This window comes from Dipodomys spectabilis, unplaced genomic scaffold (assembly GCF_019054845.1).
Source record: "Dipodomys spectabilis isolate Male_0828 unplaced genomic scaffold, ASM1905484v1 ptg000120l, whole genome shotgun sequence".
Taxonomy (NCBI): Eukaryota; Metazoa; Chordata; class Mammalia; order Rodentia; family Heteromyidae; genus Dipodomys; species Dipodomys spectabilis.
Window position 1 is genome coordinate 3,921,083 of NW_024870797.1, and position 23,967 is coordinate 3,945,049.

The window sequence follows — 23,967 nt, forward strand, 5'->3', positions numbered from 1 at the left end:
TCATGATTCCATGCAATGAAAAATCTAATGATCCAGATAAAGGCTTAATGGGACCACTATTTAGAGAACTTAGTAGTTATTTATCCATGAAAGGGCAGGAAATCAGGATTTATTAACATTGATTTGGATCACGTAAATGCAGCTAGAAGTCCTTTATTAAACCAGATCCCAGCAGGTCTACTGCAGAATTTTGCCAGAACAAATGCATAGACATATAAGTGGACCTTTGCACTGGGCCACACTGCTTTGTCCTAGCTTTTGTTAACTATTTGTAAACTTTTCGGTTTTCCTTAAATTATCCTAGAGAGTGAGCCAATACCCAACCCCTTTCTTACAAAACAGCTTAAATGTTCTTAGCACTAATCACAACTCCTAACAAGCAAGTGTACACACAATGCCTGTTGGGTTTTAAATTTTCCATTCAGATGTCAATTAGACTCAGTTAAAATAAGTTCCAAAATAAAATGTGCGTGTGTCCAATGAACCCCATTTAAATTTTTTTATTCTTACCTAAGCTAATTTTATTCAGTTGATACTCATTTGAAATCTACCGCAAACTAGTTGATCCTCAGAACCTCCCATTTTCACAGAGGAGAAAACTGAGCTTTTTTTTTTTTTTCAGGTAAGGGGTAGGTTTATTCAGTAGACCTGCTGGGACCAGGCAAGGTTGGCACTCCATGTGGCTGGGAAAGCCTGGGAATGAGAGAGAGCTTGGAAAGAGAGGAAAGAGAGAGATGAAAGAGCAGCAGAGAAAGGGGAGATGGGAGAGAGAAAGAAGAGAGAGAGAGAGCAGAGAGAGCAGGGAGAGCTAGAAAAGAACAGAGAGGGAGATAGGTAGCAGAGAGAGCTAGAAAAGAGCAGTGAGAGAGCAGACAGCTAGAAACGAAGAGAGAGAGCTAGAAATGAACAGAGAGAGCTAGAATAGAACAGAGAGAGAGAGAGAGAGCAGAGAGCTAGAATAGAGCAGTGAGAGCTAGAAAAGAACAAAGAGGGAGATAGGTAGCAGAGAGAGCTAGAATAGAGCAGTGAAAGAGCAGAGAACTAGAAACGAACAGAGAGAGGGCTAGAATAGAACAGAGAGAGGAAAACTGAGCTTTTAAGAGCTGAAGTAACCAGTCCCAGAACACACAGAGAGAACTGGTGGAAAGAAATGGTTGTTCTGAGAGATCACACCTCTCCAGGAATACTTTTGATCTGAGACATGGATGCAGCTGCACATTTTCCTTAGGAAGGACAGCTAAAGGACACAATGGGGAGGATGGGAAACACTGAGTAAGGACCTCCAAATATTTTCTCTACCATAAAATCAGTGAGAAAACTGTCCAAACCAACCAATTTTATGACTTTCAAAATAAAACGTTTTTCAACACAATCAGGAAAGTAATTATTTATTCAAGAGAATTAGTGGGATGTTGCAAAGAGCAAAGAACTTTGATCCTTTTAATTTTACTGAATCTAGTTTTCTTTTTCCCAGAATTGAAGGAGTCTTGGAAAATAGGGTCAAGCATTCTTCCAGCTTCAGGTTGCTATTCACAAAATATAACACTTGCCTATAAGATGTTCTCTAAGGACCCACCTATCCCATATAGGGCTTGCTGTGTTTGAATTACCTCAGAGTAGAAAAGCTTTGTTCTAGAGATGGTTCACCTGAACAGTTGCAGGAACAAAACTAAAGATGAAGGAAGAATGAGTGAAAACTTCCTAAATATGGTGAAAAAAGTTATAAAAAATCAAACTCAAAGGAGTGTACAATTAAAGAGGTCCATATACAGGCAAATTTATTGTAAAACTGCTAAAAGACAGAGACCAGGGGGAATAAAAGCATAAAGTGAAAAGCTATTTATGACATGCAAGAAAGTCTCAATGGCATTGCAAGTAGTTGCTAATCAGAAACCATGGCCAGAGGTGGCAACGTGATGAAAGTCATCCACTTCCAATCAAGTAAAAATTATATTTAGAAACCTGTCTTTTGAAAATTAAGGCAAAATTAATACAATTCTAGACAAACGAAAGTGATTCCTTGTCAAGAAGGGGGGATTGTGGAAGAAAAATGAAAGTGCCTTTAATGGTAACCCAAATGAAGGCAAAAGGAGAAGTAATGAACGGTTAAGTGCCAAGGTAAAAGCAAAAGATACTTTACTTGTATGTAACGACTCCATGTCCTACTGGTAGACTTTATGAATTTTGCCTTCATTTAGAAAAATGAAGTTGAAACTGAATATAGTGAAGTGATTTTTGGTTTGCCAAGGGACCCCAAACTGGTCTTTTTAAGTAGCTATCAGAAGAAATCAGAGTCCAAGAAGACAGAAACATGAACAAAGAAAAACAGTTGACTAAGGCAATATAAAAATTTAAAACCATGCGCTATTTTTAAAAATCCATTAACATTAGGACACTAGTGCTACTCAGGAGGCTGAAATGTAGGTATTGGGGTTTTAAGCTAGCTGTGGTAAGAAATTCCATGAGAGTGCTACCCTGAGTGCTAGCAAATAGCTCAGGGACAGTGGCCAGTTCCTCAGTTCAGGCACCAGGGCCCCCAAAAATAAAACCAATAAAACTCACTAGTGGCATGGCTATGTGACTCTATGGGGCTTCTGTTGTCTTTTTTTTTTTTTTTCACTTCCAAGACACCATTTCAAACGCCTATTAAGTTCCTATATCTACACCATCTCCTCCTTTCTAACTTCCACTTCTAACTACTCTCCTCTGCCCACCCTTTTGGCTTTGCTTGTTTTGTCTACTTGAGACTATCTGGAACAGCTGTATTGCTTTTCAGTAGCTGAAACCATAGTTGCGTTCCAGTACATCTGGCTTGTTGATTGAGAAGGGAGCAGGGAGGTTAGGGCAAAGGAGAGTTCATCTTTGCAACAAGGCTGGCATCAAGTTTCCAAATTAACTGGGAAATTATTGGTGCGCTCAATGATACCAGGTCCCATTTCTATTTATAAGTTATTTTGTACCCAATCTCCCTACGAGATCTTACTTATGCATCATTCATGACCAAAATGCAAGGAGTTTTAAATGGGCCACGGGTGTCTCCCATTTTTTCAAAATAAACTTAGGAGTATAGTTTGTCTTGTCCACGTCAATCGTTCCATCATTCTAAAGACAATATCGGACTTATAGAAAACAGAGCACTTGGTTGCCAGACCGAGTACCTTCAGTTCCATCTGTCCCGCCCCTAAAGACCAAGTCACGTGAGGCGTGTAGACGTCATAAGTGATTCAGGAGTGGGCGTGGCCTTTCTACCTCCTGCTTCCAGCTTCCTTCGCCAACGGAAGTTGAGGCCGCCATCTTGTCACGGGCGGAGCGTCTGGGCGAGTGCGCCGGAGGCATCGTCTGTGGAAGGGACGACCCCACCCACGCGGTGCCCACGGAGTGGTAGGTCCAGGCCACAGCTGTGGGTGGGGTGGCGGGAGAAAAGTAGGGACTGGGTGGCATCCGAGTTGGGTGTGGGCTACCCCAGCATGGCGACTTCGGTAACTGAGGGCCTTTCTCTGCTTGCTCACTCTTGCGAGACGCCGTGGGAGTCATTCGAGGGAGGAGTCTGGGCCTGGGCCCGGGTCCTCTGTAAAGGTTCCTACACTGTTCCGACTGAGGGGGGAAGGAAGGCGGACCACCCTTAAGACGTGGGTTTTACTTCCGTGACCCACAATTAAGCCCCAGAGTTGTTTTTATTTTTTTGCTTAACGGCCATTTTGGGAGTCTTGAAACAGCCACACAGGGCGGCCCAGGGTAAATTTGCAGTGTCAAGCACAACATGGACACTCGGAAACTCCACCCGTAGTGGGCCTAATGACTCCACCGCCAGTAGGCAGTAGGTTTTCACGAGCATTGGCTTAGCCGCCACCTACGTGGTCCTCTTTAGTGCCTTTAAAGATACTCCAGCAAGTAGAGGAAGGTGGGTAGACCTGGTCGGTACACAACACATGTTATTGAAATATCCCAGAGCACGTTAATTTGTTCAATGGAGAAATTTTAAAGTGTGACAGGGATATGTGCAGTTAGGTAAGAGGACAAACAAGAAAACCTCCAGTGCTTGTCCTGCTTTCAAGGAGAGACCAGATACTTAAGGAATCCTGATCTCCTTTTGAAAAAACCCAACAAAGTCTTAGGCTGTTTCATTCAGATATTACTCCCTGGCCTGCTTTCCTACCTGCTCTGGTTTTTCTTATAAGATTTCTTTGTTGCTTTGTATGTATGTCTCCCCCCCACCCCCTCGGTATAATCCCTGTTTTCACTGTATTTGATGTTGGTATAATTTTGGGGAGGGAAGGGAAAAAACAAATTGTTTAATTAAGGATACAGGTGGACCCATTGCAACAATGAGATGTACAAGACTTTATGTCGAAAAACGAACTTTACAACTTTGGCGCGGGAGGGGCGTAAGGGGAGGGAGGGAAGAGGGGGTGGGTCGGGGGTTGAGTGGGGGGAGGGAGGGAGGGATGGTAAGGGGAAACAAAGGAGGAGGCAACAATGTTTGATAAGAAATCTACTCATGCCTGGCGCCAGTGGCTAACGCCTGTAATCCTAGCTACTCAGGAGACTGAGATCTGAATATCAGGGTTCAAAGCCAGCCTGGGCAGGAAAGTCCGTGAAGCCCGTGAGACTCTTATCTCCAGTAAACCACTAGGAAACCAGAAGTGGTGCTGTGGCTCAGCATAGAGCCCTCCCTTTGAGATGAAGAGCTGAGGGATAGCGTCCAAGCCCAGAGTTCAAGCCCACGACTGACATAAAAAAAAAAAATGTACTCATTACCTTGCTCATGTAATTGTAACCCCTCTGTATGGTATTTCACAACTTAAAAAATAGGTTAAAGAATTGAACACCCCTAATCTGAAAGTCTGAAGTCCAATATATTTAAAATTTCAAAACTTCTTATGTATCACTTAAATGGAAAATTCCATTTTATGTGATGGTTAAAATATGGGCAATAGACTTTAAATACATAATTTAAAAAATAAATGTACTAATGACCTTGCTCAGGTAATTGTAACCCCTCTGTGTGGTACTTTCACAATTAAAAAAGTAAAGAAGAGGACCATCAGGACATGTTCTATGTTTGTCATCTTTCCCTATCCTCAGAGTTTGCTTATTCTGAAGATTTTTTCCTGAAAAGTCCTTTATGGGCCAAGGTTTTTTTATCCAGATGACTTCCTAGAAATCTTTTTCATGCTAACTACCCTTTAAGAGTAATTTCTATAGGAAATGTCTAAAGCCTAGACACTAAGGAAGTTGGTCTGCCTCTCCCATTCCAGTTGTTACACTAGAATGTTGTCTGGATCAAACTTAGTTCTATAGGGATATACACTCAGCTTTTACTCTAATGCAGTTTTGTACTGCTTTTCAATGTTCTCAGATAATCTTTAATATCTCCCTGTGGCCTAAACACCCCAAAGGACCAGAACCAAGATAGGAATTGTGTGAGCACATAATATACCCACTGCCACTCCCAGGAGTTTCTAGGAGACCATCCCCTAGCCTACCAATCTATTCCAAACCTGTCTTAACAGAAAGGCTCACTTTCAAAACTTTATGTGGGCCCTCCCTCTTCTTTTAATGGCAGCTTTCACAGACAGTTCAATGTGAGTTGTCAGAGAAACACAATCCTAATAATGTGTCTAGCCAGTGTTTTGTTACTGAACTTCTGGGGTCTGAATTATCCAAGCTTAGCCTCCCTTTTTTATATCTGTAGATAAGATTTCATTCTGAGGATGTCCTCTGGCCCTGTCTTTACTTTAAAAAATAGGGGGAGGACACATTTTAACTACTGTTCACTCCTCTCAAAATTTCTTCTAACAGAAAGGATCTGCTCTTCTTTGCCTCAACTCGGATCCTCCTTTATTCTCCAGATTCCCAGCACACTGCTTTCTAAAAATCCATGATTTTCTGAACCGGATTCCAGCTGAGTTGACTGCTCAACTGCATGCTCTGTGATGTTTAAAATGGCCTCTGAAACAACTAAAGTGAGTGTCTTCTTTCTCTGGCATGTGGGATGATTGAGTAGGTGGTGGGCCATCTGTCTGAGCTCCCACCACTTACCTCCTCTGAAGCTGTTTCTCTGTATCCATAGGAAATGCCTAAAGCCGGTGAAATACACATAGATGAAGGTCTTTATTCTCGGCAGCTGTAAGTGTTGTCAGTCATGGGATTGACCTGTGGGAGGAGGCATAGAGTTGATCCTGATACAAACATCTCCTTTTATGCAGGTATGTACTAGGTCATGAGGCAATGAAGCATCTCCAGACATCCAGTGTACTTGTATCTGGCCTGCGGGGCCTGGGTGTTGAAATTGCTAAGAATATCATCCTTGCAGGGGTCAAGGCTGTCACCCTGCATGACCAGGGCACAGCCCAGTGGGTTGACTTGTCCTCACAGGTACTTCTTTCTGTGGCTCCCTTCCCCTTGCCAGAGTGATAGCCTATAATGAGACCAGTTCATCTATATTAGTCCTTCCTTTGACTACCCTCAGTTCTACCTTCGGGAGGAGGACATTGGTAAAAATCGAGCTGAAGTATCACGGCCCCGTCTTGCTGAACTCAACAGCTATGTGCCTGTTAGCACATACACTGGGCCTCTGGTGGAAGACTTCCTTAGTGGTTTCCAGGTACTAAACACCATCACCCTCTTAAAAGAATTAAGAATCATTCTGACTCTCTAATTATCTGGTGTTCTCTCTTTTACTGTTTCTTTCTCTCCCCTCTCCCCAGTCTTTACCTCAGCCTTTGTGGAATTGTCTCTCTCCCCTTTCTATTCATTAGGCTCCCTACATGAGCCACATCTCCATTATGTCTGGCTTCAAAAGATTTGTCAAATGTGCTAGCTTTCTGTTTGTCTGGCTAGGACATAGATGAAGTTCATCTTTGATTTGGGTTGGGGGGGTTCATACATTTTCCAGAAATGCATGTATATGTCTATACATAATGACATGGTCATTATGGGAATCAAGCTCTAGAGCCATACAGCCTTGATGTGTAGTCTTGAACTCTTGGAACCACATGGTTATGAAAAGTCCCTTAAACTCTTCTGCCTGAATTTCCTGACCATAGAACAGGAAAAGTAAAATAATCTTCCTTGTATAGCTTTGTAAGGGTTGTGTCTGATAGATGTTTATTAAATAAGTGTAGTGAATAGAGGAGTTCTTGATGCTTACTCACTATCCTGTGGTATCTGAGAGGACTAATTAGAAACACTCACCTTGAATCACTATGGATTTGGAGACAGAGTTCCAGAAATTATGTGTGAAGAGGTTTTCCTTATAAAGTGGAACACATAATGTATATTGGGAGGAAACTCCATGAATTTGGGAATTTTCATATCTTGTGGTTCAATAGGGTGGCAAGTGGGTGGCAGTTTATATTTGCCCAAGTATCAGACTTTATTTCCAGTCCTCCTTTATCTGTTCTGTGGTGGCCTCAGTATTTTTTCTTTTTTATTGAGGCTTCCATTATGGAATAAGGCTAAGCAGGCAAAATCTGGGTGATGATTTCTGTCACATTCCCCTTTTACTGTCAGCCTTTCTCTTTAGTCTGTCATTACCTCTCAATCCAGTCAATCAAGTCCCCTCAACCTGAGCCTATTGTCATTATAGGTGGTGGTTCTCACTAACATACCTCTGGAGTATCAGCTGCAGGTGGGTGAGATCTGTCATAACCGTGGAATCAAGTTGGTGGTGGCAGACACCCGGGGCCTGTTTGGGTGAGTGCCTGTTACTCTTCCTTCTTTCTTCATCTCCTGCTATAACCCAAGCCAAGAGGCTCCCACTACCCTTTTCCTCAGCCAGCCAGATTTCCAGTTCTACTTGTTGAGTCCTCCCGTGTGTCATGGGAGCCATCTGATTCCTACCAGTGATAGCTGAGTATGTTAAGCAAGTGTTTACTATGTCTTCATGGACCAGAGAGTGCCTTGTACACTTATCTCATGCTCCAGTCTTATCATCTTCCCCTGCAGGCAGCTATTTTGTGATTTTGGTGAAGAAATGATTCTTGTAGATTCCACTGGGGAGCAACCACTCAGTGCAATGGTTTCAATGATCACCAAGGTAAGCAGTTCTTCTTGTAGCAAGTGCTACATCTTTCCTGACCACGGGCACTTTGTACTTGTCTGCCTCTAAATGTTACTCCTTTTCCAAACAGGATAATCCTGGAGTTGTCACCTGCCTAGATGAATCTCGGCATGGGTTTGAGAGTGGCGACTTCGTGACATTCACAGAAGTCCAAGGAATGAGTGAACTCAATGGCCTCCATCCCACACAGATCACAGTGCTGGGTATGCCAAAACTGTAGGGTGAAAAATGGTTATCCAGAACCAGGGGAGCCTCATACTTGGGTTTGGGCAGTCCTAGAGGCCAAGAGAGAAGTGTATGTTTCTTGAATTTGAGGTAGGACATAAAAGATGTTTTCATTCTTTTTAATTTTAATAGCTATGTTCTCTTAGAATATTTGCTTTAAAATAGTAGTGTGTCTTTGCTTTGTACTTGGTGATCATTTATCATTTTGTTGGTTTTTTTTTCCTTACTGAGGTTAATACACATTTGGTATTGGACAAGTGTTTTATGGAAGAAGGCTGGTTGGTTGACTTGAAGGTTTGACATAACATCCCACTGCATAGGACAAGTGATCTTGAACTAAAGATACCCCTGACTCAACCTCTGAGGGCTACACTGGTATTATAGGCATACATTCAGATGGGAGATGCTCTGAAATGTCTTGGCCTATAGAACTGCCTTGTGTCAGATAGGACAAAATGGCTTGGTTAATTCTTGTCTTGATGTTGCCCCTGATTTTGTGAGGGTAGTAGGGACACTGCATGGTCTGACCATTTTTCTGTCCACTTTTGGTTACTCCCCAGGTCCTTACACCTTTAGTATCTGTGACACCTCCAACTTCTCTGACTATATTTGTGGAGGTATTGTCAGTCAAGTCAAAGTATCTCAGAAGATTACTTTTGTGAGTATGGGGGTTTGAGGATTGGAAGGCAAGCTGGTGTTTCAGGCATTTCCAGTTGGCTTGTTGTTTCTTTTTACACCTCTGGCCTTGATATCTCACTTGCCACAGAAGTCCTTAGGAGCCTCACTGGCAGAACCAGACTTTGTGATAACAGACTTTGCTAAGTATTCTCGCCCAGCTCAGCTGCATGTTGGATTCCAGGCTCTCCATCAGTTCTGTGCTCAGCACAGCAGGGCACCTAGGCCCCACAATGAGGTAAGTGGGTGTTGAGCCAGCCAGGGTCCCTGGCTTGAAGCGCTGTCACGCTTGTGCTTTTTTTCTATTTCCTCCCTACTGTTGCTACCTTGGTAATGTGCCAGGTTCTCTCTTGGTCCTTCTGGCCCACCAGGGAGATGCAGCAGAACTGGTAGCCCTAGCGCAAGCTGTGAATGCTCAAGCTCCACCAGCAGTCCAGCAGGAAAATCTGGATGAAGACCTCATCCGGAAGTTGTCCTATGTAGCTTCTGGGGATTTGGCACCCATGAATGCCTTCATTGGAGGCCTGGCTGCACAGGAGGTTATGAAGGTCAGCATGTATTTGGGAACGGGTTGGCCTGGTTTTACCCACTGACTCCACCAGTTGTTGTCTACCTGGGTCTGTCCTATTGACTGGGTGACTTTCCCTCCACAGGCCTGTTCTGGAAAGTTCATGCCCATCAGGCAGTGGCTATATTTTGATGCTCTTGAATGTCTCCCCGAGGACAAAGTAACCTTCATGGAAGACAGGTGTCTGCCGGTATGTCAGGGAGAAGCAGTATGACTGGAGGGAGAACATCTCGAGGGAAGATTCTAACTAACCTGCCTGTTTTCACATGAACCAGCGCCAGAACCGTTATGATGGACAAGTGGCTGTATTTGGGTCAGATCTGCAAGAGAAGCTTGGCAAGCAGAAGTACTTCCTGGTGAATGACGCTGTTGGACCCTCATTGCTTTCACCTCTCCTGATCACTGACTACCTATTTCTCGGCTTTGGTCTTGATTCTTGGGGGTGTCATTATAGTCGATTGATCATGTGGTTTTTTGGTGTACATTGAGGAAATGGCTGACACATCCTTTGATTTCCTTTGTCTGATGCCTCCTCTGTCAGGCAGCCATAGTTTTTATGGCCCCAGAGACCTGCAACTGTACCACTGAACCTCTTACTTTCTGGGAACATCTGCAGTGGAAGAGAAGAGTAGTGGGAAGCCTTGTGTTGTCTTCACTCATTTTGACTAGATTCTCACTACTTTCCAGGTAGGTGCAGGTGCTCTTGGCTGTGAGCTGCTCAAGAACTTTGCCATGATTGGGCTAGGCTGTGGGGAAGATGGTCAAATCACAGTTACAGACATGGACACCATTGAGAAGTCTAATCTGAATCGACAGTTTCTCTTCCGTCCCTGGGATGTCACGGTGAGTGACAATATGATGGGGTTCTCTAGCTTCCTTTTTCTGGTTTCCATCCTTATGCCTTTATAAAATATTTTCTCTCATTTTCTAACCTTTACTGCATTTCTTCTCAGCCTTCTGCCCTTTAATTAGGCAAATATTTGGTAGTTTTTTACATTCTTGAATTTTGTCAGTATTCACAGCTCTTTTTCTCATAGACTGTTTTCTTTGATCATTATATGCTGGAAATGTGGGAGTATGGGACAAGACTGACAGCATATTCTAGGAAATGTAACATTTACTTGCCCTTGATTTGTTTTATACTCCTCATTTTAGGCTCTAGACATTTAGAATAGGTAATGGAGCCAAAAAGAAGTTTCCTGGCTTTCTCTTAACAGGAAGATTGCATAGTGCCTGAAATTCACAAAAATATCCTACGTCTTGTAGTTGGTAACTCTCACTGAGTTCACATTATTATAGAGATGTCATGAAGGTTGACAGGTCTAGTGGCTTAAACATGTCACTGTAACTAGTGACATTGGTTTGAGGCCAGCCAGGGTAAAAAGTTAGTGAGACTCATTCCTCAAAGAAAAAGCCATGGCATGAAGGTTTGAGTACAGGTGTGAGCATAGTGGTCCAGGCCTGGCCCTGGGCCCTTTTGTGAAATATAACTAAAGCAAACAGGGCTGGGCTTTCCTGAATGCTGTCCCTGCTCATGCTCATGTTCTAACCCCAATACCACCAACACCCAACAGACCAAAGGTGGTGCTAACTTATTCAAATTCTCTTTCAGTCAGAAGCAAATTATAGGAAGTCTCTTGTATGTTATTTTCCAAATGTGTATATGCTAATTTTATTAGCATAGTTTAGTTCTACAAGGACCATTTGCTTACATACATGTAATGTATCTTATCCACTGGATTTCCTTCATCACCCTCCTTTGTCCCCTCTATCTCTCTCCTAAAAGTGTTTCAGGTAGTTTCACTGTTCTATTTCACCTCTTTGATCATATTCATCATTTACCATGCCCCTTTGTCCTACCTTCCATGATATCCTACCCCAAGAGTATGTTTGAGGTATGATTTCCTTTGTTATTTTCAATGTCCTATCAGTTGTTGTACTCAGGGTTTTACCATCTTATTCACATATTTTACATTTTAATCAGAATAATTTGGCCATAGCTGTCTCATTTTCTATCTCCATACCTCTGTTCATCAGCAGCCTCTTTCATTAAGATTTTTGTACAGTCTTCATACATAGTTGTACTGCATTTTGAAATTTATTTACCTCTTCCACTCTTTATTCTCTCCATTCCATTATCTTTTTTTATCCGACTAAATAGTCCCAGAGTTAAATCATATTGTCTCTTTGTGTGCATCTGTAGGTCTGTGTTTTACATGCTTCATTTTTTACTTAACTCTCCTGTCTTTTGTTCAGATTTCTCATTTGTTCAAGAATGAGTACTATAATGCATCTAACAGAAGCACTTTCTGAGACACTTGGTGCTGGCTCATTCCTGTAGTCATAGCTGCATGGTAGGCTAAGACCTGATTATCCTGGTTCATTGCACTCCTGGGCTGGGAGCTCAGTATGATCCTTTCTCTAGTTGGCCACCAAATAGCCAGAAGTAAAGCTGTGGCTCTGTGGCTCCAGTGGTAGCATTAAGCAATAAAGCTTAGCATCTAGCCCCTGGATTCCTACTACAGGATCAGAATGTGCGCGCGCGCACGCACACACACACACACACACACACACACACACACACACACACACACACACACACACACACACACACACACACACACACACACACACACACACACACACTAATGCACATAAAACTACTTCCTGAAGTTTTCCTCAAGATTTGTTTGACTGTTGCCATAGACAAATATGATGGCCGGATACAAACTTCTTGTTAGATTCCAACAAGTGAGAAAACAGCTATTTGAGTTACCATGGAGGATGCTGCTGTGCAGTGTGGACAAGGAAGGCTGCTTGGGAAAAGGCATCTGCTCAAACATCTGGATATAAGGGAATAAGAGACACTTGAGGGAATAGTTTACCCAAAATAAGGGTGGGGACTAGTGGATTTTTTTGATAAGGTGAAGATGACTTAGGCTCTGAAAGGATTCTGTTCATCTCAATACTACCACTTTGTTTTCTTTGGGTGAATAACAACTCTGGTGGCACTGCTAAAATAGAAACGAGATAATGGGTGCTGTGTCTGATGTTTGATTCTTAATTGTGTGAGTTGTTCCCTCTTGCTCTCCCCTCCTGCCACCTTTTTCTTGGCTGCAGACTTGGGACATTTTTAGGTGTTGTCACCTCTTACTCAGGAGCCTGCTAAGCCTGGAGTCATCATTACGTAAATCTCCTCAGCGTAAGCATGTAAATGGTTATATGTTCCCTTCTTGCCACCCAGAAACTAAAGTCGGACACAGCTGCAGCAGCAGTGCGCCAGATTAATCCCCTCATCAGGGTGATGAGCCATCAGAACTATGTGGGCCCTGACACAGAGCATGTCTATGATGATGACTTTTTCCAAAACTTGGATGGTGTGGCCAATGCTCTGGACAACGTAGATGCACGTAAGATTGGTGGTTGGTGGGTGAGGATGAAGGCAGAAGTGTGAAAGGGCATTGGGGGAATGTTGTCTTCCTCTCTCACCAAAATGTTCTTCCTATTTGTATGCCATTCTCCTTCCTATTCCCTTCTGAAGGCTTATACATGGACCGGCGCTGTGTGTACTATCGTAAGCCTCTATTGGAATCTGGTACTCTGGGCACCAAAGGAAATGTGCAAGTGATCATCCCCTACCTGACTGAATCTTACAGCTCTAGCCAGGACCCACCTGAGAAGTCTGTCCCTATTTGCACACTGAAGAACTTCCCCAATGCTATCGAGCACACCCTGCAGGTAAACACTCTTGGAAGTAGAAGGGGAATTGTTAGACAGGTGGATGATGTCTTTGTCACCAAAAGTTTTGTCACTCAGGTGTAGCATACCCAATATAGTATGTGTCTTGTTGTCCAAACTTCTGAGATTTTAATAACAGCCTAAGATTTTAACAATTTATTTAATTTTGTTTTTGAGTGGGATGAGGTTTAATCTTGGGTCTGTGTTATAATAAGTTGGCATTTTAACTTCCTCCTCATGCTGTACCTCCAGTCTGCTTATTTTTTTCATTTTTTGAAAATGTATAAAGGATATAATTTGTTGCATATGTGAAAACTGAAAATGTTCCTTTTTAAATATTTTTTGCCAGTGCTGGGACTTCAGTTCAGGACCTGGGCTCTGTCCCTGAGCCTCTCTCTACATAAGACTAGTAAAGTACTCCTTTAGCCACAGTGCCATTTCTGGTTTATTCTCTGTAGTTTATTGGAGATAGGAGCCTAATTAACTTTCCTGCCCAGGTTGGCCTCAAACAATGATCCTCAGATCTCAGCCTGCTAGGATTAAAGGCCTGAGCCCTAGTGACTGGATTGAAAATTGAGAATGTTTCTATGCGTACAGTACTGTTTTACTAAAAATAAATTTCTGAATAACTTCTCTTTTTGGTTGATGGGCCTTGAACTGGAGAGTCTGTACTTAAGATGCATGTGTTGAGGTCCATTTCCAAGTTTCTTTTGTTCAACTTAGTTTTGAGGCATAGTCTCAATTTTTGCCCCAGCTTGAGCTGGGCATGACTTGGGTCCTTCCACTTCTTACCTAGATGGTCAAAGTATGCCATCATATCCAGATATTTGTTGAGATGGAGTCATGAAATGGCTTATGTTAGCTCTAGTTCTCATCCTCACATTTTGGTACATCGATCATTTTTACTGTTTGTAGGATTTCCTACACTATTAAAATATCTAGTTAGATTTCACTAACTAGCTGAAAACATACTACGTAGGTGGTATGCTCATCCCAGTTTCTGTACATATGGAACAATGTGTATTATTTAACTGGACAAACCCCATATTTACATGGCAAATACATTATTTTTAAGAGAGACTGAGGCTAGGTTGTTTTATTGTATGCCTGCTGAAGTCACAAAGGTAGGTTGTATGTGGAGAATTGGAATTGAGCCTGAATATCCATAATCTAGATAGAGTAGCTGCACAATGAAGATAACTGTCCTGTCTCACCCACATTCCAGGAACAGCAAGAGTGTATAATGGATTATTTTAATATTTTTCCTTTTTGCATTGAGCCATTTGAGACAAAGCACACAGAAGTTTTCACATGTAAATACTTGTGTAATTCAAGGTCATTTTTTTTTCAGTTTTAGGTGAAATACAAGGGAAATTTTGGGAACCATCTTTGGAAGGCTTCAGTGATCTCCCACATAGAAGCACTGTGTGCTCTTCCTCCTACCTGTGTTCACTGATGGTCTTTCTGTTACCTATAGAAACTTATCTTGTCAGCTAGTGTGCTGCATAATTCTGTTTGCTCTGTCTGCAGTGGGCTCGGGATGAGTTTGAAGGACTCTTCAAGAAACCGGCAGAAATCGTCAACCATTACCTCATGTATGTCCTCAATACTTTTCTCCTTAGCCCTGACACACTCAGCAGTAGGCATTTTTATTTTGTTTATGATTGTATAAAGGGTTACATCATGACCATATACTCATACAATGTTCTGTGAGCAAATTCACTCCTCCCCATTATACTCTCCTAACACCATTCCAGCCTCCCTACCTTTACAAAAGATACCCATTATGTTGACATTACTTACACATACTTTTATACATATGTTTATACAGACACAGCTACACATCATATGTATATATGCATGTAAGTTTACATGTATGCATATACACATATCTTAATAACTTTACATGTATCTGTATATGCATTTGTGTCTTTGTGGGATTTTGTGTGTGTTTGCCACCTATCACCCCTTCTTTTCCTACTCCTTTTGCCTCCTGGTTCTCTTTCAGTCAGTCCCTGTTGTACACTCGAAGTCTCATTATTAGTTATAGTAATAGTCATTACTACTATTTCAGCAGTAGTATTTTAATTCTGTTATTTTCATTCTTGCTTATGACCAGGTATTACTCTGTTGTGAATTATATACCCCATTTTCTTTATCAGTTGTTGGCACATAGGCTGATTAACTGCAACTTGGCTGTTGTAAACATTCCTGTGCTAAACAGCAGTGTGCATGTATTTCTTTGGTATTTTGATGTATAGCTACTCATATGCCCTAGAGTGGTGTGCCATGCATTGTCATATGATAGTTCTGTCTCCAGATTTGTATGTGTGTTCACACAAGCTCACGTGAGTGCACATATGTGCACAGGTGTTGCACTGGTGGTTTAAACTCAAGTCCTGATTTTTGACTCCTACCAGGCATGGTTACTGTTCCAGTTAAATATTATTGCTGGTGAATTTGAGGTAGAGTTTTGCAGGTTTTTTCCCCTAGGATTTCTCCTTTGTACCTAGGACTACAGGTAAATGCCATCAGTAGCTGTGCTATTTTTGTTTTTTCAAGGAACTTTGATATGTATGTCCACAAATGGCACTAATTTACATGCCCACCAGCAGCATATGATAGTTCCTTTTAGCCCACATCCTGGGTATCATTTGTTGTTCATTTACTTTACGTTAGCATCTCACTGAGGTGAAATGGAACCTAGTGTTCTTTTGATAGGCATTTTTTTGTAGTGAGGGATGTTGACCATTTCTGCATGTGTGTATTGGCCATTTGTACATCTTCTTTTAATCCTGTCTGTTTAATATATCCTTTTACTTCAATTTCTTTTCCTTTTGGTCATACTTGGTTTAAAATCAGAAACCCATTTGCTAGGCAGGCAGTCTACCACATGAACCACTTCTGCCAAACCATGGACATAGTGGGTCTTTGCATCCTCTCATGTCTTCAATTCCTTTCTTTTTGGAGTTTTTCAGTTTTGTTGTAAATGTGTTTCACTTTCTTAGTCAAGTTGATTCCTGGTATTTGTTTGCTTTTACTGAGACTATTGTGAGAACTGTCCTGATTTCTTTCTCAGCCTGGTTTGTTGTTGCTATTGTACAAATGCTGCTGAATTTCATATGTTAGCTTTGTTTACTGCAACCATGCTGGAAGTGTCTATGAAATGTAGGAGGTTTGATTTGGTGGCCACTGTAGGATCTCCTAGTGTTTAGAATCTTATCTGAACACAGGGATGATTTGACTTCCTTTCATCCTATTTTTGTTCCTTTTTTGTTTTTTGGTCAGTCGTGAGGCTTGAACTCTAGGCCTGAGCTCTACCATTTGAGCCACAGTGCCACTTCCAGGCTTTTATGTTGATCTGGTTCTGAGGAATTGAACCCAGGGCCTCATGCATGAGAGGCAAGCACTCTACCACTGAGCCACCTTCCCAGCTCTTATTTTTGTTTCTTTATATATTTTTCTTGCCTTGTTAATCTGATTAAGAATTGAAGCAGCATACTGGGAGAGTAGAGGCACTAAACACTGTCTCATTCTTGAGTTTAGAGAAATTGGATCAGTGGCCTCTAACCTGTAGAATATTGATGGCTGCAGGATTATCAGATAATGACATGCAGATATATTCCTTCTATTCCTTCTTTCTTTAGAGCTTATATGGTGACTTCTGTCAAAGGCTTTTTTCCTGTGAGAATTGTTATGATGGTGTGATTTGTGCACTTGATTATTTGTTGGAACTGTGTTGATTGACTTGTGCATAGTTCACTAACCTGGCATCTCTGGAACAGTCTCCCAAATAGGTCATGGTACATTATTTTGTCAATGTGTTTGTTTACAAGTACTTTGTTGAGAATATTTCTATATCTATTTTTGTTAGAAAATATATTCTATTAGTCTGTTCTTGTATTCTTGTCTAGTTTTGGTAATGGCACTACTAGCTTCATCTAATCCATGTGTTAACATTTCCTCCTTTTGTGGTTTATGGAGTTCTTGGGGGTCCAGACAACTTTTGTTGGAAAAAGTTTTCTTCCCCCAAGAGCTACCTCTGGGTCTTTTGACTAATACTTTCTTTCTCAAATTCCTAATAGGGACCCCAAGTTTGTGGAGCAGACACTGCGTCTGGCAGGGAACCAACCTTTGGAAGTGTTGGAGGCTGTGCAGCGCAGCTTGGTGCTACAGTTGCCCCATAGCTGGTCTGACTGTGTGACATGGGCCTACAACCATTGGCACACCCAATATTCTGAAAATATTCAGCAATTGCTGTATAACTTCCCTCCTGACCAGGTACTGCCTGTTTCATGGGTCTTTTTGTGACAACCATTTTCTGGAAAGAGGAAGTTTAACACAGGCTTTCAACATGTCTTCTGCTAGGGTATTGAACTGAAACCCTCCCCAGATCAGTTATTATTTAAGCCAGTGCTTTCTGTAAACATCCAGTTTACAGGCTTTGCCTGCCCTGTCCCTCATTTCCAATGCATGTTAGGGTGTGCTGGGTCTTGCCTGACTAATAAAGCTGTACATGTTATAGTTGAGATACTTTTGAGATAAAAGAAGAGTTATATGGCCGGGCACCAGTGGCTCACACCTGTAATCCTAGTTACTCAGGAGGCTGAGATCTGAGGATTGCGGTTCAAAGCCAGCCCAGGCAGAAAGTCTATGAGACTCTTATCTCTAATAAACCACTAGAAAACCGGAAGTGGTACTGTGCCTCAAACAGTAGAGCACACACCTTGAGCTGAAGAGTTAAGGGATAGCTCCCAAGCCCAGAGTTCAAGCCCCATGTCTGCCAAAAAAAAGGGAGTTATATGTGTAGATTCAAGTCTCAACTGCATTTGAGCCTAGGGGAACAGGTACATTTTCTCTGTATACCACCCAGTGATTGTTGATTTCATAGGTTTATGAGGATTAAGTTTCCATCTACTATGATTAGCCTAACAAGTCTGCAAGTTTGTTAATTGTCTTTGACCCAGTATGAAGTGCTAAAAATAGTGAGTTTGGACTTTGAAGAGCCATATGACCAGTCATGATTCCTAGAGTCTTTTCTCTGGTAACCTATAAAAACCAAAAATTAGCAACAACACAAACCCCCCACAACTTTGTGTTTTTATAGCTTTCAAGCTCAGGAGCACTATTTTGGTCCGGGCCAAAACGGTGTCCCCATCCACTCATCTTTGATGTGAACAATGTAAGTCTCCTTAGTGGGGTTGCCAAGTATCTAGTGGTGGTTGGATGGATGAGACTGCTTAGCCTAGACTCATGTAGGATGGTGTGTATAATTGTTGCTTTCTCCCCAGACCCTGCATCTGGACTATGTGATGGCTGCTGCCAACCTGTTTGCCCAGATGTATGGACTGACAGGTTCTCGGGACCGCACTGCTGTGGCCACCCTCCTACAGTCCCTTCAGGTCCCCAAGTTTACTCCCAAGTCTGGCATCAAGATCCATGTTTCTGACCAGGAGCTACAGAGTGCCAGTGCTTCCATTGGTGAGACTGTTTGGACATATGTTTAGAAATCACCACTCTACCTGTTCCCTGTCTTATCTAAGCCTTCTCAGTAGCCTCTTCAATTGGTCATATTTTGTGACTGTTGCCAAGATTATTCACCCCTCTCTGGAACCTCCATTTACTATATATTGTAGGGATATATGAAGTATTTAAAGTAAGGATCAAGGTTAGATGAGGCAAACTTTGTTTTCTTCTTTCTTTGAAAATTTCAGGAAAATTGAAATTCTGTTTGTATTGAATTGCAGCTTGACGCAAACCTAGAATCTTCTAGCCTTGAGTCCAAAGTGCTGGAATTTAATACATGGATGCATCCATCTTGAATGTTCTTCCCTTTTCATATGTGCATTTGGCCTCCTTAGGTCTCCTTTCTTGGGTTTTACCTTGACCTTTTTTCCAGAAAGGAAAGGAAGATGTTTTCTGCCAGGGCATTGCATAATACCTTGCTTGATACCTTACTTGATGTCTGCGTATCTACATCAGCTTTGCCTCTCAGTAAACTTTATAGATGGCAATATCCTCCATCTCATTGTTCAGCTCTGTATCCCTCCGTTATGTATCATGCTGTATTTTCTTTCTTCTTTGACTTTCTTAACTCTGGCCCTTATAATTTGGACATTTCCTTCTTCCTGTGTTATTTCAATACATACATCTTCACTACATTTTTCCTTTTCTATTTAGCTCTACTTTTCCACTTTATCTTTTCTCTTCAGAATTTTTTCCGTATATCCAATTCCAATGTTTCATTTACATTCTCTTTGAATTTACCTGAATTTCTCCTTCATATTTTCTGATATCTATTTCAAATTTGACTTAACTTCCCATGTCTTATTATTTCCCTCTGTTAACTTTTCTCCTTCAAGGTCTCTCATCCCATTTTTCTCTCATTTACATTCTTTCTGATGGTTTTCTTATTCTATATTCTTTCTGCAGTCAAAACACCTAGGATGTACCATGTTAATCTTAACTATGTGTATGCATTCACCAGTGTTAAATGTATTAACATTTTTCTGTGCAGCATGCCTCTTGATTTTTTTTTCATCAGCCCTTGGCAACTTGTACCTGCTTTCTCTGTCCATTAATCTGGATAGATCTATTAATCTATATATACCCTGTAAGTGAAATCTTACAGGGATTTCTCTTTGTGTGTCTTGCTTAATTCATGTAGAAAAGTAGTCTTAATTGTGCCTGGACAGATGCTAAGACATACACATTCTACCAAAATTGTCCATGTCATTATTCCTGGTGTAAGAAGTTCTTTTCCTGGGAAAGTAGAAGAGTATTCTACTGTATGTATACATTCTCTTTTATGTGTTGATGAATCCTCTTGGTACCTGTGAATAATTCTACATGATTCTTTCATCTCTGTTCCACAGATCCTCCCAAGTTAGCATCTGTTTGTGATTCTTACAGCTAAAACCACCTCTTGCTGTCCTTTTGGTTGGGTGGTTTTTCTCTCTGTCCTCTTTATTCTCATTATTCAAGAATAACTTTTTCAAACTTTTTATCTGCTGAATATCTGCTATACCCTAGAGTCTCTTTCTACCTCAGTCAGTTGCTTGACAAGGCTGATGGTGTACATTTCCATTTCTTAGATGATGTCCACCTGGGAAAATTCATGGCGACCCTTCCAAGTCCAGTCATGCTCCCTGGATTCAAGATGTACCCTATTGACTTTGAAAAGGTGCTGGACAGAGGTCTTGAAATGAGCTGGGGGCGGAATGTGGGGTTTTTTCCCAGATTTGGGCATGCAGTGGAACCCAGTTGTTTGATGTGTTTGCCTATAAGGAGTGTAGGAAATAGCTGTCTTCCCAAATGGCTAAGAGAAGGCTTTTTCTCAGCTGACTTTACACTGTCAACAGGATGATGACAATAACTTCCATATGGATTTCATTTTGGCTGCTTCCAACCTCCGGGCAGAGAACTATGACATTTCCCCAGCAGACCGGCATAAGGTAAAGGCAGTTAAGATCTCCTCCCACGCTGAGGCTTCCCACATTTTTTATCTCCTGCACACCCTGTCCACTCCGAACCATCACCTTTGCTGGTCCTGTTCTTTCTCACACACAGAGCAAGCTGATTGCAGGGAAGATCATCCCTGCCATTGCGACCACCACAGCAGCTATAGTTGGCCTTGTGTGTCTGGAGTTGTACAAAGTGGTCCAAGGACATCAACAGCTTGAGTCATATAAAAATAGTTTCATCAACTTGGCCCTGCCCTTCTTCAGCTTCTCTGCCCCACTTCCTCCACCACATCACCAGGTAGGGGTACTTTCAGCCTAGAAAATTCCCATGTTAATTATCATTCTAGAAGTCTATTGTTGGTTCAGCAGATTGTGAGTGTGAAATAGAATTACCTCAGTTAACAAGTTCTAAGTCTGAGAATAGGACATAAGATGTGTAAATTGTGCAGCCCAGTTCATTAATTCGACATGCCTTTGAAATTTTTATGGGAAGTAAGTCTGTGACTGTTGTGTTTTCAAAAGAAGGAACATCAATTCACTTTGAGTATACTAAGTGAAAATATAATGCAAGTGGTAGGTAATTGGAAGAGATAATAAGGACTCAGATATGTTTTACCTTGCTTGTCATTACACATTTCTCCCACTTTCCTGAAATAAGACATGGGAAACAAAATTTTGGAGAAAGGAAGGGGATGTGATTAATTCAACTTTAAGATGTGAGGGCTATTAGGGTAACACTTTGTCATATCTGTTTGTCTCTCAGTATTATGACCATGATTGGACTTTGTGGGATCGCTTTGAGGTACAAGGCATGCAGCCTGATGGTGAGGAGATGACCCTGAAGCAATTCCTAGAGTATTTTAAGGTAAAGCTCCATTCACCTTTACTTACCACTAACTCTGGGCTAGTGCTTGTGACTATCCTAGCTCACTGAAACCACTGTTCCCTTTCTTCCTCTTCTCTCCAGAGGGAGCACAGATTAGAGATCACCATGCTATCCCAGGGTGTATCTATGCTCTATTCCATGTTTATGCCAGCCACCAAGCTTAAGGAAAGGCTGAATCAGAGGTGAGTTGGTATTTGGGCAGAGAGGAGGAGGCCTTGTGTGGTATCCTGAGCTTCCAGCTGTACCACTCAATGTTCACTCCCTTCTTTGACCCATCTGTCATTCCTTTTTTTTTTTTATTTTGTTCTGATCTTCTGTCTAACTCAGGATTACCCAGATCGTGAGCTCTGTTTCGAAGCAAGAGCTGGGCCGCCACGTACGGACCCTGGTACTTGAGCTGTGTTGCAATAACCAGAGTGGAGAGGACATCGAGGTTCCTTATGTACGATACATCATACGCTGATCTACTCTGAACCCTATCATTCTGCTTCCAAGTCCCGTTACTTATAGTAGAATGTGATCCTAGCCAGACCCATATTTCTTCTTTCTAAGAGCTCTTTACAATACAGCTTTCTGCTTGTTCAGAACTGGACTTCAGAATAAAGGGTTACCTCCCTGTGATATGTCGTTTTCTTAGGGAAGTGAAGGTCTTGTCCTTGATTAGAGGGGCATGGTCTTTAGTACTTTGTAAGCTATGGTGACAGTTGAACCCAAAGTTGTGATCCCACACCAGCAGCATGAAGTTGTCCAAGACAAGTAAATAAGACTGTACCTACAAATGGGGTACAGTGATTGTTCTTTTTTTCCTTCCTGCTGAGAAAGGAAGGTAATTGAGCAGTCCCTCCATCACCCTGTGAGATCCCCTGCTTTTTCTACTTTTAGCTGGCAAACCTGGTGTTAGGGGAAGAGTTGAGATTCTATACTTCGCTTACCTCAATTTGAAATTAATTACCTGTAGAGACATGATAGATTTGTTGTATTACTTAATTCATTTTTATAACCATGAAAAAAAGACGTAAGTTCTGGTGGAATGAATAATGAATTGAGTGTGAAGTGCTCATTTAGCAATTGACACATTGTTTATGCACATATGTTCACTGTTTTTGTGTGTGTACTCTAGTCTTTCCCTAGTCAGGCTTACCCACCTCACCTTGTTTCATGTATGGAACCTGGACATGGATTTATAAATTTACAACTTTAAATCTTTGCTGGACTAAGAGGTACCACTGCCTTCACATGCATTCTATACATGTATGTCATGGCACATGTTGAAACATCACCCTTCAAGCTCCTGTTATCTTCCTCAACCATTTTATGTTCCCTCTTTATTGGATTATAATGCCTCCTACCTTCCAGAGCAGCAGTCTGGGAAAGACATGGGAGGGAGGATAACCACATCATATATAGCAAGGCAGTTTACTCCTTTGTTTAAAGCATTTTTAAAAATTGTAGTAAATAGGAAATATGATGTAGTAAATGGGAGATATGATTGTCTTTATATATCAAACACAATACTTAAAAGGAAATAAACCTAAAATTTAGTTTGGGGATATTAGGAAGCTTAGCAGAAGAAAGTTTTTATTGGTTTTTTTTTTTTTGTCGAATTGAAAAAAGTTGTTTTTTGGTCTTATTGAAACTCAGGGCTTGGACGCTGACTCTTGATTATTTTGCTCAAGGTTAGCACTCTACTACTTAATCCACAGCCCCACTTCTAGCATTTTTTGGTACATAATTAGAGATGAAATTAGAGATGAGTCTTAGGGACTTAACCTTCCCAGCAGATATTGAAACATGATCCTCATATCTCAACCTCCTGAGTAGCTGGGATACATGTGTGAGCCTGATTTGTATAGCATAATTGACAGATCCCTGAACTCAAGGCAGAATGGTAAGCAAATGAGGGTATGAACCAACTACCTTGTCCCCACCATTTCTTATATAACCTATTATCCAACTTCATTTAGAAATAATCTGCTTGTCAGTGGCTGGTACTCCATGCTTAGGAATCTCAGCAACTGTGTCCTAACAGTGGTTGGGGTATGTGACAGAATCTCTTAGATCTAGGGCAACAGTTGCACTCTAACACATGATTAAAATATACCAGGCATGAAGAAAAATGAGAGAATGTAAGTCATAATGGGAAAAGTAAAAGTAAAAACCTTTTTCTCTAAGAACTAGAATTGACAATGGTAAGTATACTGGGCTGTTGTAATAAAAGCAAAGTTTATAGTTGTATTCCACATATTCCGGAGCTTACAGTTTTTAACATACAGGCACTATACACACCTTTTAAGATCCCTCAGGGATTTGGGAATATGCTAAAGAGTACATAAGGATTTTGTCTTCC

At 41.5% G+C, this 23,967-nt stretch overlaps 1 protein-coding gene across 1 annotated transcript; it reads left to right on the forward strand.

The window, feature by feature from the left end:
* The first annotated feature begins 6,076 nt into the window (after positions 1-6,076).
* LOC122115519 (ubiquitin-like modifier-activating enzyme 1) lies at positions 6,077-22,083 on the forward strand. Its single transcript, XM_042689015.1, has 24 exons — positions 6,077-6,129; positions 6,210-6,378; positions 6,473-6,607; positions 7,592-7,698; positions 7,951-8,041; positions 8,136-8,268; positions 8,851-8,948; positions 9,057-9,203; positions 9,337-9,513; positions 9,619-9,723; positions 9,809-9,889; positions 10,221-10,376; positions 12,778-12,943; positions 13,075-13,271; positions 14,802-14,866; positions 17,357-17,552; positions 18,379-18,453; positions 18,563-18,752; positions 20,366-20,454; positions 20,633-20,725; positions 20,841-21,032; positions 21,498-21,599; positions 21,702-21,802; positions 21,948-22,083. The coding sequence occupies exons 1-24, from the start codon at positions 6,077-6,079 to the stop codon at positions 22,081-22,083; spliced, it is 3,054 nt and encodes a 1,017-aa protein (XP_042544949.1).
* Positions 22,084-23,967: the final 1,884 nt, after the last annotated feature.

Bases quoted from the DNA above. Each gene is read 5' to 3' on its own strand.
- LOC122115519 (XM_042689015.1), top strand. From the start codon at position 6,077: ATGCCTAAAGCCGGTGAAATACACATAGATGAAGGTCTTTATTCTCGG. The intron at 6,379-6,472 runs GTACTTCTTTCT...GACTACCCTCAG, and splicing joins GGGTTGACTTGTCCTCACAG to TTCTACCTTCGGGAGGAGGA. The intron at 12,944-13,074 runs GTAAGATTGGTG...TCCCTTCTGAAG, and splicing joins TCTGGACAACGTAGATGCAC to GCTTATACATGGACCGGCGC.